The sequence below is a fragment of the Syngnathus floridae genome, chromosome 6, assembly GCF_059516105.1.
Source record: "Syngnathus floridae isolate MCC-2025c chromosome 6, RoL_Sflo_1.0, whole genome shotgun sequence".
Classification (NCBI taxonomy): Eukaryota; Metazoa; Chordata; class Actinopteri; order Syngnathiformes; family Syngnathidae; genus Syngnathus; species Syngnathus floridae.
This window is the reverse complement of record NC_142418.1, coordinates 4,374,912-4,393,247: the sequence shown is the minus strand read 5'-3', so window position 1 is coordinate 4,393,247 and position 18,336 is coordinate 4,374,912. Positions and strand designations below refer to the sequence as shown.

The 18,336-nt window shown below is 47.1% G+C and overlaps 1 protein-coding gene across 1 annotated transcript; it reads left to right on the top strand.

The window, feature by feature from the left end:
- The first annotated feature begins 235 nt into the window (after positions 1-235).
- Positions 236-6,622, top strand: LOC148395971 (uncharacterized). Its single transcript, XM_088379703.1, has 2 exons — positions 236-385; positions 2,637-6,622. Exon 2 carries the CDS (start codon positions 2,831-2,833, stop codon positions 3,944-3,946), a length of 1,116 nt encoding a protein of 371 aa, XP_088235829.1. The 5' UTR covers positions 236-385; positions 2,637-2,830; the 3' UTR covers positions 3,947-6,622.
- The last annotated feature ends 11,714 nt before the right edge of the window (positions 6,623-18,336 follow it).

Genomic DNA, 18,336 nt, shown 5'->3' with positions numbered 1-18,336 from the left:
TTTAAAGAAATCAACGTTTACTGGAAAAAGATCAATGGAGTCATTTTCAACATTCAGAACATATTATTACCCAACAAAAGAAAGCAGTCTTTAAATTGAGAGTGATGTGCGGGATGTTAATTAAACTACTGTACCCCTGCTGTTTGTAAATGCGCAAGTTGCTATTTTTTTTCATAACACAGTAGAGAAACTCACATTTCAATGGGAACAGTGTTGTTGTTCTCCCTTTTTTGCCAGTGCATCAAAGTTCGTTGTCACAATTCTCAGAATAGATCTGAGGTGTTGGTCAGTTCACCGGGCTCTGTGGCAGTCTTTGTCTATGATGCTTAAAGTCTGCTCACAGTGTACATATGTCGGTTACAATGGTACAGGAGTAATTGACGATGTAAGTGGGTCTCCTAACAAGAGAAATGACATTTCAGTCACATTTGTCTATCCTTTAGGACAATGTAGTATCGCTCCAAATGTTTGTTAAAATTCGTTTAGAGGTCCGTTTTCGCGTGTTAGCACGATCGTGATTTAGCATCTTTCCGCTATCTCGTTAGCCTGCCGGGTACTTCTTGTTAACATGTTCACGCACACACGTATAATATTCATATTTTCAATATTTATACAAAAAATTCTGTATGTTACTTATACTATTAATGTATTATTTACATGTTTGAAACAATTATTTTATGTTCTAATAAGAAAATATGCACTTAAATAGTGTCATATACATTTATTGACACACAATATGTACAGATAAAAAAAAAAGGACAGATGAGAGGGTGACCATACTTTGCGGATTTCACGTATCGCGGGTGGTTTTTTGGAACCAATTATCCGCGATAAACGAAGGATTACTGCATACAGCGTTTGTTTGTTTACACCTTGTTGCTCACTCTAACTTCTTTGCAAGAACCACACGTGAGACAGTTTGGCCATTTTACGCTTGCAAGTGGAGATGCCATCAGCACCTTGTGTGATACAGAGATGCTTGAAGAGCAGTCTGACTTAGACCTATTGCAAGGGCATATTTATTGAGAGAAAACAGGGTGGGGTGAGAGTGGACAAGTTTGGTGTTAACCTCAGCAATTGGTTAATCAGTGCAGAGGGTCTAACTAAGCAAGAATGTTTCCACATCATTTGGAAAGTTTCAACAACTGAATGTGGAAACTTTCCAGAGTCAAGGAAAGGTTAAAGGTTTTAACAAACTTAATAATTCTAGTCTACATTCCAACATAATCATACAATCAAGATAATTTGTCAACCCTAACACTCCTATTATAATATCTTTAAATATTAAGGCTTTTCAATAGAAAAATATATTTATCAAACAAGAGAAAACGTAAGAGTGAACCTTTCACTTGAAGGACTGAGTGAACAACAATCTAACCATTGTATTTGTACACTGCCATAACCTGTAAGAAATGCAAATCTCCTTGCCATTGATAAAACCTCTACCTGCCACGAAATAAGATGTCATCCCGTCATCTTTGGCCTGTTTGATCTCGTGCCGCAACTTCTTCTTGCTCTCTCTGTCCTCCTTAGACAGGTCCTCGCTCCAGCGCCGCTCTCAGGAGCGCAAATAAGCGTTGTTCCTTCCCTCCTGCCTCACCATCTATCTATCTGTAGTGCCAAGCTGTGAATCTAAAGTTGATCCAGCGAGGCTGTCCATCTGGCCGCTTTCTACCCAGCCTGTGATCAACAATGTCAGGGATTTTCTCCTTCTCACCTGGGAGTAGATGCTGGCAAATGCCGATAATCTCCTCCTGTACGTTCTCCATATTGGCTTCAGGCAATCCCTTCAATATGAGATTCCACCATCGTCCATACGTCTCTTGATCCGAGATCATGCATTTCATAGTGCATTTCAATTGGCTCACAATTTGCAAATCCATCAAAGTCATTCTTTCATTCAGTAGTTTAATATCGGCAAGTATCACCTCACTCTTTCGAGGGCATCAGTTTTGATCAGATATTATCAGAGGGAAGAATAGGTTTTTCAGCAAGAGGAGGCTTGGTAGGAGTCATAGGTAGTGGCGGGAAGTTATCTTCATCTCGTATGTTTGAGCATTCCATCCCAGAACCACAGTCATGTTCCTTAGCATAGTGGGGTTATTTCCACCCCACGACCATTACCGCTACTAGCTGAGTCTCCTCTGTCGGATTTTAGTAGTTGAAAAATGACAAAAAAGTCACAAAAGTTCAGAAATCTGTAAAAAAATATAAAATATTTCCCTCACACCTTATCTCATTGTTAGTGTTATTGAAAGTACAAAATAGGGATTTATGTGCTTATCACGCCGCCATCTTGGAAGCCTTCCATTTGGTTCTCGTCTTCTTCACACCGATACACGATGTGGTACGTTCCCGAAGCTGATTGGCTGACGCGAGGCGTAACGCGTCAAAAGTTAACTTCACTTCATATCCCGCGGAGAGGCGGGATGAATGTTTCAATTCAAACTCCAACTTTCCTCTATGGAGTTTGCATGTTTCTCCCAGGTACTCCTGTTGCCTCCCACATTCCAAAACTGTAAATTGTAGACCAATTTACCATTCCAAACTGTTTGTAGTCAATGTAATTGATGGTGAGTGTGAATGTTTGTTTGTCTGCACTATGTGTCCTGCGATTGACTGGCGACCAACTCAAGGTGTACCCCTCCTGCCGCCCAAAGACTCCTTGGATAGGCTGCAGCACGCCTGCGACCCTCATGAGGATAAGCGGCTTGGAAGATGACTGACTGACCGACTGACTGACTGACTGACTGACTGACTGACTGACTGACTGACTGACTGACTGACTGACTGACTGACTGACTGACTGACTGACTGACTGAATGAATGAATGAGGCTAGCGTGCTATCGGGCGGACCGTGCCATTGTACGAGGGGGAAAGTCGCGAGGAGGTGGAATATGCGTCTACATCCGAGAAGAATGGTGCCGGGACTCTGTGATGGTATGTAAGCACTGCTCGCCGCTTGTGGAGTTTGTGATCATTAAGTGCCGTCCTTTTTATCTGCCGAGGGAATTTACTGCGATTCTGCTAGTCGCGGTATACATCCCGCCTTCCAACATCGAAGGAGACAGGATCGCGGCGCTTGGTGAACTGTACCAGGCTGTCAGTGAACAGCAAACGGCGCACCCTGACGGTTTCACCATCTTCGCTGGAGACTTCAATCATGCCAACCTGAAGTCTGTTTTCCCGAGGCTTCACCAGCATGTTCCTTTTCTGACACGTGGAGACAGCTTCCTGGACCTGGTCTACTCGGCGCAAAAGGGAGCCTTCAAAGCCACCCCCCTCCCCCATCTGGGGCTTTCTGACCATCTCACCGTTTTGCTTTTGCCCGCATACAGACAGTTGGTAAAGGCATCCAGGCCGGTTCGGAGGCAGGTTCGAGTGTGGCCTGAGGGTGCCTCCGATGCACTTCGTGACTGCTTCGACACCACTGACTGGGACTTGTTTAAGCAGGCAGCCACCTACAACGATTGGACGGACATAGAGGAATATACTGACTCTGTTACCTCTTACATCACGAAGTGCATCGATGATGTGACTTGCTCGAAATCCGTCGTCACTCGCGCGAACTGGAAGCCGTGGCTGACGGGGGCTGTCCTCAGACTGTTGAGGGCCAGGGACAAGGCTTTCAGAGCAGGGGATGAGGCTGGCTTGAGGACAGCGAGGGCCGACCTGTCCAGAGGCATCAAAGAAGCGAAGAAGGCGTTCTCGTGCAAGGTCTCCACCCACTTCAAGGACAGCAAGGACGCACGTAGCCTTTGGCGGGGCATTCAGACCATCACGGACTACAAGCCCGCGCCGAGGAGCTGTGAGGGCGACGTCCGTCTGCTGAACAATCTGAACCGCTTCTTTGCTCGCTTCGACGCCCAGAACAGCACTTGCCCGCTGAAGACCACTCCCCCCCCCCACACGAGCAGCCCCTGCGCCTCTCTGCCGACGGTGTGAGGAGGGCGCTTGCCGCTATTGACACCCGTAAGGCGGCGGGCCCTGACAACATCCCGGGTCGAGCGCTGAAGGACTGCGCTGGGGAGCTGTCGGGTGTCTTCACGGACATCTTTAACGTTTCCCTGCATCGTCCCCTCGTGTTTCAAGGCTGCCACCATCGTTCCTGTGCCGAAGAAACCTGCACCGTCCTGCTTCAATGACTACCGCCCTGTGGCACTGACGCCCATCATCATGAAGTGCTTTGAGCGGCTGGTCTTGGAGCACATCAAGTCCGTTCTCCCCCCCACCATTGACCCTTTCCAGTTTGCGTACCGTGCCAAGCGGTCCTCTGAGGATGCCATCTGCTCTGCCCTCCACTCGGCCCTCACCCACCTGGAGAGAAAGGACTCATATGTGAGGTTGCTGTTTGTGGACTTCAGCTCTGCCTTCAACACCATTGTGCCGCAGCGACTCATCTCCAAACTCGACGAGCTGGGCCTCAGTACCTCCCTCTGCAACTGGATACTGGACTTCCTCTGTCAGAGGCCTCAGGTGTTGGCGACAAAATCTCCGCCAGCATCACGCTGAGCACGGGGGCCCCCCAGGGCTGCGTGCTCAGTCCATTGCTCTTCACCCTGCTGACGCATGACTGCACTGCGACCTACAGCGACAACCGCATAGTGAAGTTTGCTGACGACACGACTCTGGTGGGTCTCATCACGAAGGGCGACGAGACTCGGTACAGGTCGGAAGTTGACCTTCGGACCACGTGGTGCAGGGACAACAACCTCCTGCTGAACGTCGGTAAGACCAAGGAAATCATTGTTGACTTCCGGAAGGGTCACAAAACACACCTGCCGCTGATCATCGACGGTGCTGTGGTGGAGAGGGTGAGCTGCACCAAGTTCCTGGGGGTGCACATCAGTGAGGACCTCTCCTGGTCCGCGAACACCTCGCCACTGGCAAAGAAAGCTCAGCGCCGCCTGTACTTCCTGTGGAAGCTCAGGCGTGCATGTGCATGAGTTTATACATATATAAGTATGAGTATAAGTCGCCCCCCCACCCAAACTATGAAAAAAAAACCCGCAACTTATAGTCCGGAAATTACGTGTCGAAGCGTGACGGGAGGGGCACAATTCAGAAAACGTGCTCAGCTCGTCGAAAAAAAATGCGATTTAAGCAATAAAATTAAAAATGCGCCTAAAACCCAAACCAAACGCTGCAGATGTTCATTTCTTCATGCTCAGTGGTCACTCTAAAGCCCCCTGAGAACTTTTTACTATGCCAACCTAACCACAGTGACGGGGGAGGCACAATTCAGAAAACGTGCTCAGCTCGTCGAGAAAATGCGATTCAAGCAATAAAATTAAAAAAGCGCAAAAAACCTAAACCAAACGTTGCGGGTGGTCATTTCTTCATGTGTCGTGGTCAACTCGGCACTCTAAAGCCCCCAAGAGCACTTTTTTCTATGCCAACCTAACCAGAGTGACGGGAGGGGCACAAATCAGAAAACGTGCTCAGCTCGTTGAGAAAATGTGATTTAAGCAATAAAATTTAAAATGCGATTTAAACCTAAACCAAACGCTGCAGATGGTCATTTCTTCATGCGCCGTGGTCAACTCGGCACTCTAAAGCCCCCTAGAGAACCTTTTACTATGCCAACCTAACCAGAGTGACGGGAGAGGCACATCTCAGAAAACGTGCTCAGCTCGTCGAGAAAATGCGATTTAAGCAATAAAATTAAAAATGCTTATAAAACCTAAACCAAACGTTGCAGGTGGTCATTTCTTCATGTGCCGAGATCAACTCGGCACTCTAAAGCCCCCTGAGAACCTTTTACTATGCCAACCTAACCACAGTGACGGGAGGGGCACAATTCAGAAAACGTGCTCAGCTCAGCCCAAGTGAACTGCTAGATTCATCATAGTCTGCCTCAAAAGAGGTTTCTGAATCGGATAAAATGATGCTAATATTGCTAGAAACGGAGCTGTCGCTATCATCTGCCATGTTGTTTGGGTTTGTTGAGATCCGGATGTACAACTTGTGACGTCACAGTAATGGCGCCACCAGTGTGGCTGCGTGCGGAACCCGATCGATAAACTGGCATTTAATTTTTGCTTTATTCTTAGTAATCGGTGTCCATTTTTAATTTCCAATGCGGCAAATGTGTTCTCTTTATACATTCTATCAAATTCCGTTCTAATTGAAAAAAAAAGGAATATGTTAGAAAAATTGTATATATATGTTATCATGCGTTCTCTAATGAGTACTTATTCATAATGTTGCTGCTCAGTATGCTTGCAGCTTTGCCTTGCTTATTCTTATCTTGTGCAACAGAACAGAAGGATTACGGCTGGGTCAGGGGCGAGATGACGGTTGTGTCAAACAAGATACTGCTGACATCTCAGCATCCACCAGAACAGATCGTGAAAACAACATGTCAAACGATGCGTCATGAACCTTCTGATCTTCCTTAAAGAACGTCACTTTCTCTTTCTATCTCTCGGAATCCAAAAAAGTTATTGATTGCTTAAACTGTTTTGCTGATATAGCCATATCTGCACGCAAAGCTTTGTGCATCACTTTTGTTTCTTTTCTTACGAGACGAAGCCCACAATCTTTTTTTCCCTCACACTCAGGGGCTAATCGTCTCACACTGTGGGTAGGGCGTTCCAAATAAAAAGAGCGAGGAGTGTACACAGATTTTTAGTGTAGTCAGATTGTAGAAAGCAATCTGTATCCCACTCCTCGCGAGAAAAATCAATATTCTGCCTCACTTGTTTTTTGTCTGCTGATCCTTTTCTCTTATTCAGATATTATGTTAGCACTTTGAACCTGACAGGATGTCTCTAGGCCTTTAAGGGGGCAATTACTTTTTTCAGAGGGTGAGATAGGGTTGGATGTTTCTTGGTAAATAAAATTAATTTAGAAACTGCATTTGATGTATCCTTGGGTTGTCTCAGTGTGATATTAACATTGATCGGATGAAATGAAACCTTTGTGAGTGATAAATATGCACATAACACATAAGGTAAGGGGCAAATACTCTTTCACAGCACAGTAATTTTGAGACGCCCTACTTGAGCAGTCACTGAGCACACCTCAACTTTACTGACAAACTTGTGTGAATCACAGATTAGGCCCCTCGAGGGTGAAGCCAGAGGACAGCCATGTTGCCACTGTGACTGGCAACCTCAGTTTTTTTTTTTTTTTTTTTTTTTTCAGAAGACACTATTCTAAGTACACATTTCAAACTAGGTTCCAAGTATGGAATTATGAGAGCCTCTCCAACAACCAACATCACTGTTTTCAACGACCATTGAGAGTATGTTACCCACAGTTTGCCCTCCAGAGTTTAGGTTTATATTTTGTAATGAATTTGTCGCAATGGACTTTGCTTTCATTTCATTGTTAATGGTTCTGACAACCTGATGCAAGCAAATATTAAAGTAACATTCAGAGATATGCAGGGCGCATAGGGTGTAGACCAGGGTTGTCCAAACTTTTTTTAGTGAGGGCTACATACAGAAAAATAAACAAAGGGCCGGGCCACACACTAGAGGTGACATACTGACACATGAATACTGTGTATTGTGAAGAACATTGCACTCAGTGGGAGCAGTGATGCTGTCCTTTGGATTGAAGGATGGCTGACATGTCAGGAGAAAGTTTGGTGGTTGAGACACGAAGGACTTCACAGAGATGGCTATCAGTTATTCTGGTTCTCAGTCTGCTTTTGTTCTGATTGAACAGAGAAAATGTTTGTTCACATATGTATGTCGAGCCGAACAGGCTCATCATTCTTTTTGCATGGCGTCTCATCAGAGGAAACTTGGCATTATCCAAACTCTGATAGAATTCGGGGAGGGGGAGAAGCTGATGCTGACTCTTCAGAGAATCATCACATAGAATTTCAATCAGCTCTAACTGCAGACTCTCTTCCACTTCTTCTGCATCCACCAGGAAGGGGGTCGAGAACAGCTTGATTTGTTTTTCAATGGCAGAAAAATCTTGGAAATGGTGGTTGAATTCCATCATGAGAGAGGAAATCACAGACACATATTTCTCCTTTTTAGCAGAAAGGTCGGCGTTTGGAAAAGCAGACTTGATTTCAGACAGCGCAGGGAAGTGTGCAGCATTAAAGCCTCGTAGTTGTGTCTCAAACAGGCGGAGCTTTACGCAGAAGGCTTTCATGTGCGCATGCAGGTGTGGCACCAGCTGTTCTTTGCCTTGTAGGTTCTTGTTCAGTGTATTCAGATTCAAGAGATTCAAGAGTTTTTTATTCGCCATGTTTGAGCGTGCCAAACAAGGAATTTGACTTCGGTAAATCACAGCCTCTGTTCAACATTTAGGTGACTAACAACAACACTCAGGACATGTGAAGAACGAAAGATATTCTCAAACACCCCCTGATCTTAAACGGATCTTAAACTCCCAAGAGGGCAAGGAAAAACTCAAAACTCCAGCTAGGGGAAATGAGAAACCTTGAGAAGAGACCACAGATGGGAGGGTCCCTCTTCTAGGATGACCAGGCTGCAATGGATGCAGAGAGGACACATAGTACAAACAGTGTAGACAAAAAAGGTGTGGAAAGCGGGATGTTATTGCACAGTAATGACTCTGAGACTCTAAGAGTGGTGTGAGTTCATCAGAGCGACAGCCTGGGGGAAGAAGCTGTCTCTGTGTCTGCTGGTTTTAGTGTACAGAGCTCTATAACGGCGTCCGGAGGGGAGTAGTTCAAACAGGCTGCAACCTGGGTGCGAAGGGTCTGTTGAGATGTTACTTGCACGTTTCCTGGTCCTGGACAGGTACAAGTCTTGGATAGATGGGAGGTTGATTCCAATGATCTTTTCTGCAGTCCTTATTGTCCGTTGCAGTCTGTGCTTTTGCAGTCTGTGCTTGTCTTGTTTGGAGGCCGATCCAAACCAGACAGTGATGGAGGTGCAGAGGACAGACTGGATGATGGCAGTGTAGAAGGTCTTCAGCAGCTCCCGCGGCAGGTTGAACTTCTTGAGCTGTCTCGGGAAGTACAGCCTCTGCTGGGCCTTCTTCCGGACAGAGTCTATGTGGCCGGTCCATTTCAGGTCCCGAGAGATTGTGGTTCCTAGGAACTTGAAGGTGTCTGATGAGAGAATAGTATTACTGCGGATAGTGAGGGGTGAAAGTGGTGAAGGGCCTTGCCTGAAGTCCACTGTCATCTCCACGGTCTTGAGCGGGTTCAGGTCCAGGTGGTTTTGGCTGCACCAGTGGACCAGCCGCTCCACCTCCTGTCTGTCCGCAGTCTCATCACCGTTCTGGATCAGTCCGATGAGAGTGGTGTCGTCTGCATACTTCAGGAGCTTCACGGAGGAGTCACTTGCGGAGAAATCGTTGGTGTAGCGGGAGAAGAGCAGTGGGGAGAGGACGCACCCCTGAGGGGCTCCAGTGTTGGTGGTCAGGGTGTCAGATGTGATGCTACCCAGCCGCACACACTGTCTCCTGTTGGTCAGGAAGCTGGTGATCCACTGACAGGTGGAGGCAGGCACCGCAAGCTGGATGAGCTTCTGTTGGAGGATGTCAGGAGCGATGGTGTTGAACGCCGAGCTGAAGTCCACAAACAGGATCCTGGCGTACTTTCCTGAGGTGTCCAGGTGTTGCAGGATGTAGTGCAGTCCCATGTTGACCGCATCATCCACCGACCTGTTTGCCCGGTAGGCAAACTGGAGGGGGTCCAGCAGGGGGCCCGTGACATCCTTCAGGTGGTTCAGCACTAACCTCTCGAAAGATTTCATGACCACAGATGTCAGTGCAACAGGTCTATAGTCATTCAGACCTGTGATGGCGGGCTTCTTGGCCACTGGAACGATGGTGGAGCTCTTGAAGCACGAGGGCATCTCACACAGCTCCGGGGAACGGTTGAAGATCCGTGCCAAGGTGGGCGCCAGCTGCTCAGCGCAGACTTTCAAGCAGGAAGGTGACACGCCGTCTGGGCCCGGTGCCTTCCTGATCTTTTGCGAATCTGGAGTGCGGGCGCGGCCTCTGCAAGAGAGAGAGTCGGTGACCACGGTGATGGAGGTGTGGACAGAGCAGTTGTGGGGGGAGGTGAGTATGTGGATTGTGCTGCAGGAGGTCCCGTTGTGTGGGAGGACCGATCAAACCTGCAGTAGAACCTGTTTAGCTGGTTAGCGAGCCTTGGGCTCTCCACAGGACGGGGGGTTCGTTTCTTGAAGCCCGTGATGCTCTGCAGGCCTTTCCACACTGTTGCGGGATCAGGATTGGCAGAGAGGTGTCTCTCCAGGCTCTCCCCGTAACACCTCCTGGCTTTCCTGACCACTCGGTTCAGTGTGTTTCTGGTCTGCTTGAACAGGTCCCGGTCGCCGCTCCTGTAGGCCTCCTCCTTGACTTTGCGCAGCCTCCTAAGGTTCGGTGTAAACCAAGGTTTGTCGTTGTTGTACGTGCAGAAGGTCTTAGTCTGCATACACAGATCCTCACAAAAACTATGATGTGACAGTGTCAGTGAGTTCATGCAAGTCTGAATCTGCAGCTTCGAAAACTCTCCAATCGGTGCAGTCAAAGCAGGCTTGGAGGTTCTGCCTTGACTCCACTGTCCACTTCCTGACAGTCCTCACCACAGGCTGAGAAGTTTTTAGTTTCTGTCTGTAGGCAGGGATCAGATGAACTAGACAGTGGTCCGAGAGTCCTAAAGCTGCACGAGCCACAGAGTGGTATGCATCCTTAATTACGGTGTAGCAGTGGTCCAGTGTCTGTGCCCCTCTGGTGGGACACGTTATGTGCTGTCTGTATCTGGGGAGTTCGTGTGCGAGGTTCGCCCTGTTAAGATCACCCAGAACAATGATTAGTGAATTTGGTAGAAGTTTCTCCATGTCTGTCACCTGGTCAGCCAGCATCTGCGTGGCTTCACTCGCACGTGCGTGTGGTGGGATGTAAACAGCCGCCATGACGATCGAGGAGAACTCCCGTGGTGAATAGAACGGCCGGCAGTTTATGAAAAGTGTTTCTAGGAGAGGGCTGCAAAACTCTTTCAACACCATGACATCGGTACACCAACGTTCATTAATGTAGAAACAGAGACCACCTCCCTTTGATTTTCTGGAGAGCTCTGCGCTGCGATCTGCACGCGTTAGCCGAAACCCAGCTGACTCCATGGCGTGGTGGGGGGTTCGTTCGCTAAGCCACGTTTCAACAAAACACAGCGCGGCGGATCTGCTGAAGTCCGTGTTCCTTGAAGTGAGGAGCAGCAGTTCGTCCATCTTGTTTGCCAGGGAGCGGACATTCGCCAGATGAATTGACGGTAGGGCAGAACGGAACCCTCTCTGCCTCAGCTTTACGAGGGCTCCGGCTCGTTTTCCGCGTCGCCGCCGTCGCGCTAGCTTGTATAGCACCACCGCTCCGGCTAAAATCTTCGACAAAAAGTCTGAATCGGAGAGAACAGGAGAGAATAAAACCAGAAGAAGACTGACCGATGTTTAACAGTGCTTCTCTAGTAAAAGTGATCCGGGATGGACAGCAGAAGACACAGAAAACACACAAAATAAGACAAAGAAGCAGAGAGCGACTCACCGTGGCAGCCATCCGTGGCTCCATCAGATGATGCGTGAGATCAACTAAAAATGCCAGGTCTGCTAGTCACAGAGGGTCACTTAACTCATGACGACGTCGGCCCTTCTCTTTTAAAAACTGGTCGATTTCTGATCTCAGCGGAAAAAAACGCTGCAGCACAGAGCCGCGGCTAAGCCAGCGCACATTAGAGTGGTAGAGTACATCCCCGTATTCAGCATCCACATCAGATAGGAAAGCCTGAAATTCTCTGTGGTACAGGCCTCTCGCTCGAATTACGTTGACAGTTTTTACAACAGTGTTCATCACATCGCCCAGCTGGACAGTCTTGGCACACAGTACTTCTTGGTGGATTATACAGTGCATCCTAACAGCCTCACCTCCGCTCTCTTTTACCTTGGCGCACTCCAACGATGCCATTCCTTTGCGCTCGCCAGTCATGGCCGGAGCTCCGTCCGTTGTTACTCCACAGAGCTTGTCCCATTTAAGCCCCCTCTTTTCAACTGCCTCTGACACAGCTTCAAAAATATCTTTTCCCGTCGTTGTGCCTTTTAGGCTCATCATATCAAGCAGCTCCTCCGTACAGCAAAAATTATCATCTACTCCCCGCAAAAAAATTAACTGTTGCGCGGTGTCTGTGGCATCTGTGCTCTCATCGCATGCTAGTGAGTAAAAATCAAAAGCACAAGCCTTGTCTCTCAGCTGGAGTTTCACGTTCGCTGACAAGTCCTCAATTCTCCGCACCACTGTGTTTCTGGATAAGCTCACATTGTTGAAATCCGGCACTTTTTCTGGGCACATTACTTCTGTGACTTTGATGAGGCACTGCTTTATGAAATCCCCGTCTGAAAACGGTTTGCCGTGCTGGGCAATACGTTTAGCGACTTCATAACTTGCTCTTGTGGAGTTTTCCTGTGTATTGTTGGCACGAAAAAAAAACTGCTGTTGAGCTTGCAGGCTAACTGCCATTTGCTTAACTCTCTGTGCTCGTTCAGCACCGGTGTACGATGTGTAGCTCTGATGTTTGGTCTCATAGTGCCGACGGACATTATACTCTTTCATCACAGCAACATCTTCATTACAAATCAAACAGACACACTTTCCGTTGATTTCTTTGAAGAAATACTCATTTTCCCACCGTGTTTGAAATCTTATACACTCACTCGCGATTTTGCGTTTCTTTGGTGCAGCCATTTCTGGTGACTAGCGGTAAAAGTTTTTCTTCGCTTGAGTTTGTTTGTTTGGCGGGCTCCATCTAGTGTTGAAACTGAGAAGTGCAACAGAGTTGAGTTCAAGCTTCTTGTGCGGGCCATATTCAATTATGTTTTCAGAATTTGCCGCGGGCCAATAAAAACTGGACCCGCGGGCTATAGTTTGAACACCCCTGGTGTAGACCATCCTTGGGCAAACTACGGCACGCGGGCCACATCCGGCCCACGGGACCATTTAGTAAGGCCCGCCAAACCTGAATAAATTGTATTACTAAACTTTCTTTTTGGTCATTTTCCCTGCAATGACTATGTTTCCCCAGTAGATAGGGAAGCGCCCACCCGCGCATTTACTCCCGGAAGCCGTGTCAGAAAGCTCGGTGCACACTCACAAGTGCGTGTACGTACTCAGTAGTACGGAACCGGCGCACTCCGAGGAAAAGAAAGGTGGACACTGAGTGCCGAGTGCTAAAAAAGAGTCGACAATCTGGCTCGACCTACGTGGGTGAGCAGACGTTCAGCCCGTCACAGATCTAGGTTATCGGACCGACACCTCGGTTCTATCCTAAAAATTACCACAACAAATTTTACTCCAGACTATGATGCACTAGCAAAAAAGGGAGACCAACAATGCCATTCCCACTGAAAATGAAGGGGAGTTTCTCTGGTTTGTTGTAAAAAAAAAAATGCATTTTGAAAATAATTTGTACAAATAGCAGGGAGTGAAACTAGCGACCATTCTCATTTTCAAACAATGCAGGATGCTCAAGCACATTGACGCACTGTCTGTTTGCGACTAATCTTAACTTTTAAAGTTCTTAAGGTCACTAGATTCAAGATTCAAGAATTTTTATTGGCCATTTTTGAGCATGCCAAACAAGGAATTTGACTTCGGTACATCTTAGCCACGTGCGAAAATTGACAAATATTCTCAAACATCCCCTGATCTTAAACTCCCAGGAGGGCAAGGAAAAACTCAAAACTCCTACTAGGGGAAATGAGAAACCTTGAGAAGAGACCACAGATGGGAGGATCCCTCTTCTAGGACGACCAGGCTACAATGGATGCAGAGTGGACACATAGTACACATAATACAGACAATTCAAAATAAAGCGTCGAGAGCAGGATGTTATTGCACAGCAATGACTCTGAGACTCTAAGAGTGGTGTGAGTTCATCAAAGCGACAGCCTGGGGGAAGAACCTGTCTCTGTGTCTGCTGGTTTTGGCGTACACAGCTCTGTAACGCCGTCCGGGGACTGCAACCTGGGTGCACGTTTCCTGGTCCTGTACAGGTACAAGTCCTGGATAGATGGGAGGTTGATTCCAGTTATCTTTTCTGCAGTCCTGATTGTCCATTGCAGTCTGTGCTTGTCTTGTTTGGAGGCCGATCCAAATCAGACAGTGATGGAGGTGCAGAGGATAGACTGGATGATGGCAGTATAGAAGGTCTTCAGCAGCTCCCATGGCAGGTTGAACTTCCTGAGCTGTCTCAGAAATTACAGCCTCTGCTGGGCCTTCTTCCGGACAGAGTCTACGGGGCTGGTCCATTTCAGGTCCCAAAAGATTGTGGATCCCAAGAACTTGAAGGTAGTGAGCGGTGAAAGTGGTAAAGGGTCTCGCCCGAAGTCCACTGTCATCTCCACGGTCTTGAGCGGGTTCAGCTCCAGGTGGTTTTGGCTGCACCAGTGGACCAGCCGCTCCACCTCCTGTCTGTACGCAGTTTCGTCACCGTCCCATCACCGGTGTTTGTGAGTTAAAGCTCTGCTCTGGTTTTCAGGTATCTGTCACCTTGTTGCCGTTTTGATTTCTTTATTACATTATTTCGATGTATTCTTTCACTGATTCTTCAAGATGATGTACTTGGTCAGAATGTTTGCCGTTTGTGATTTCGCCTCATTCGATAAACATCTTTCATAAATCTGACCTGCAGGCGCTGAAGTGATGGAAACTGTTATTCATAATAACAGTCTGTTATTTAATGAGAATCACTGATAGTAGTGTTTTGGAACATGTATTTTGTAATGCTGTTAATAATTTCATTTGTTTTCAAAAAGCTTTTTTTTTTTTATTATCCATGCTTTACTACCTACTAAAGGCCAAAACCTTTTATGCAATGACCTTTACGTGTAGTTTATATTACTTCACACAAACACTACATCCATCTGCTCCTGGTTCGGCTCCCCGGTCAAAATTTAGAACCCAATTCAGCCTGCAAATCAAAAGGTTTGCCCACCCCTGGTAGAGACAAAACAACCATTCACACTCTCATGTGCATTTAACACATTTGCCAGACTCATTGGTACAACTGCATGCCATAATTTCCGCCGTTGGGACAGAAAATAATGGAAAAATGTTGCGGAGAAATGAATGTATTGAAGTGGGCCTGGCTAGAGGTTGGTAACATAAGGTGTCCATCGGTGGATTAATTTCTCCCTACGGTGAGTAAGCAGCATTATTGGTCCAGTTCCTGCTAACCATTTTTGGCACCAATGGAGTTAAAGTAGGTAATGCGGAATATTTTCTGAAAAAAAAAAAAATTAAGTGAAACTTTTTATTTTCAATGGAGAACTTGTGTCTTTTATGAAAGAGCAAATGATAAACAACCATTTGAAACAAACAATGGGAGGAAAACATAGAAAACTCGTGTGCTGTGTCACTGGTATCGGCACCCTTTCCTGGAAATCAGGAAAACAAAGGAGCTGTCTGAAGACATCAGAAGTGCAATCATTTGCAAACACAACACTTTCAAAGTGCGGAAAGCCACCCCCAAATACCTTGGTATCCCTTTTTTAACTGTATTTGAGCATGTAATTTCTGTTTTGCAAACTGATGACACGAGACCAGCAAATGAATGAAAAGGTTATGGCATTTTCAATAAAGGCAGAATAGAATGTGGTGAGAATGTCCTTGTTGACCCCAAAAGATTGGAATTTTCTGAGTAGGTACTGTCTTTTATGGCATTTCCTGAGCATTTCCTCTTTTTTAGAGGAATACTTGAACAGGTTGCCACAGTCAGCCACCATGTATATGTTGATTTGATTAATTTACTGCTTTGTTATGGATATGTTCCATCCCGAAACCTTGGTTCACAAAATGCTGATCTTTTATTGACTCCAAGAGCCAAAAAGAGCAGGTTCGGGAGCAATCTCTATTTGGGCTTCAGAGCTCTGGAATGCCCTGTTACATTTTCCTAGTTCTTTATCATTAATGGGTGGCATGTTGGGGCACCGGGTGGCACGTCCGCCTCACAGTTCAGAGGTTGTGGGATCGATTCCACTTCTGGCCCGGTTTGCATGTTTTCCCCATGCCTGCGTGGATTTCCCCTGGGGACTCCGGTTTCCCCCCACATCCCAAAACATGCTTGGTAGGCTGATTGGGCACTCCAAATAGCCCATAGGTGTGAGTGAGTGTGCGGATGGATGTTTGTCTTTGTGTGCCATTCGATTGGCTGGACCCCGGTTCAACCCCGCCTACTGCCCGATGACGGCCGGGATAGGCTCCAGCACGCCTGCGACCCCCGGTCGATGGATGGATGGATGGATGGATGGATGGATGGATGGATGGATGGATGGATGGATGGATGGATGGATGGATGGACGGACGGACGGATGGATTACTCCTATGGTGTGGAAAGTGTTTGGATTTCTTTCTGGATTTTGAAACCTCTGTGCCACAGCCGGGCTCAGCTCTCCACCCATCAGGCCACCGTTTACGGATTGAGGATTACAACGTAGCTTTCGCGCCCGTTATTCTATTGTGTGTGGTAGGCGGGTCTGTAGCTACACACTTCTTGGTAGCTCGCATATTTGACAGATCACACACAGAATTGAATACTTACTGTTAGGTTCAGATTCAGCAAAAGGATCAGCAGACAAAACCAGTGAGACAGAATGTTGAGTCTTTTCTCGCGAGGAGTGCAAACAGACTTACATCAATCCAAAATACACTAAAGGTCTTGTTTACACTCCTCTCTTTTTATTTAGGAATGCCCTACCTACAATGTGAGACTAGCCCCTGATAGGTGGGGGGGAAAGCGTGGGCTTTGTCTCAGGAGTGAAGAAACGAGAGTCTATGTGAAACTAGAAGTCGCGGACAGGATCCCACGAGAAATGAAAAGTGAATGTTATGGGAAACAAAGTAGTCATGTGAAAAGAGTGCATAGACAAAATGACATGTGCAGACATCAACAACTTTCTTGGATTCCCAGATGTGTAGAAGGTCAGGAAACTCCAGACAGCATCGTTTGACTTGTTGTGGACTGGGTGATGTCTGCAAGAAGAAACAGCAAGCATTCTGCGCAATAACTTTATTAATAAGCACGCATTAGGGAACGCATGATAACATATATATACAATTTATCTAACAATTCCCCCCTGTTTTATCATAAGTTCCCGGAGAACAACTCATCACCCATATGGCCACTTCAAAAAGATTTTCAGCCAAGGGATCACATTTCGCAAGAACTAACTTACACACAGGAGGAAACTGAGTCATAATCGGCAAAGCTAGGGTCAAGAAACAAAACCGGACAGGTTTACCACAATAGAGTCGCCGACCGGGTCGTCACTAGAGAAGGAACCCGCGTCGATCGAAAGGTCATCCCGTTGGAGCAACGGGAAAGTCTCAGCTGGTGGAGAGATAGCAGTCGTAATTAGTCTGTTAATTAGGGATCGGAGACAAGGGATGCAACAACAGCCACACAAGGTCAAAATGGCAGAGAAAACGGCTAAGGAGACCAGGGCAGAGGAAACCAGGGTGCGGTACTTCCCGAACACGTTCAACCAGTCGGTCCAAACGTCTGTGTTCACCCCACTGTGCTCCTCCATCTTCCCGTTCAAGGTCCGCAGGCCCTCAAGGGCCTGGGACAGGCTTCCGCCGGCTGCAGTATCATTCGGAATAAACGTGCAACATTGCTCACCGAACATGGCGCAGACACCGCCCTCCTTTGAGAGAAGCATGTCAAGGGCCAGTCGATTCTGGAAAGCCATGAGGGAAGTAGCGGCCAGTTGGGAGTGGACCGCCCTGAAACCCGCCTCGGACCAGATTCCAAGCCTCTGCACGTTGTAATGGACGTAGTTAATCCTGTCAACAGTTTTGTTAATAGTACACCACCAACACAGGGCGGATTCAAAACCAGCTGCTATCTGATCCACCAACTTATACTCATCCGGTACTCCTCTAGGAACACCAATGGCGTCAATGTAAGTTGGATTAGCCGCGCCCCGCCACTCGGCGCTTCGTTTCGTTCTCGGCCAGAAAACGGGAACCACGGACTTAGCAAAAGATGTTAGATCACAAGAGGACATCGGTAACAAATGAACAGGTAGCAATAGGGTTACCAAAGCGCAAATTCCGGAGCCGTCGAAAGGCAACCTATCATAAGGTTTGTTACTATTACACCAAAACCAAACATCACTACGAGCAATGGGCAAAAAAGGGGCAGTGACATTGGTCATGGACCCACACCATAGAGGAGGTAGGGCGCCGAGCCTCTCACCGGTACCAGGTAATCTAATACATGTAAAATTACCCTTAGCTACATCGGACGAAAAAAAGGGGTTTATATTTTGTCATAGAGGCAACAGGGTAAACCTTATCCCATTTAAAACAATCATGAGTGGGTGAAATGGACAGGCTTAACATTA

Bases quoted from the DNA above. Each gene is read 5' to 3' on its own strand.
- LOC148395971 (XM_088379703.1), top strand. From the start codon at position 2,831: ATGAGGCTAGCGTGCTATCGGGCGGACCGTGCCATTGTACGAGGGGGA.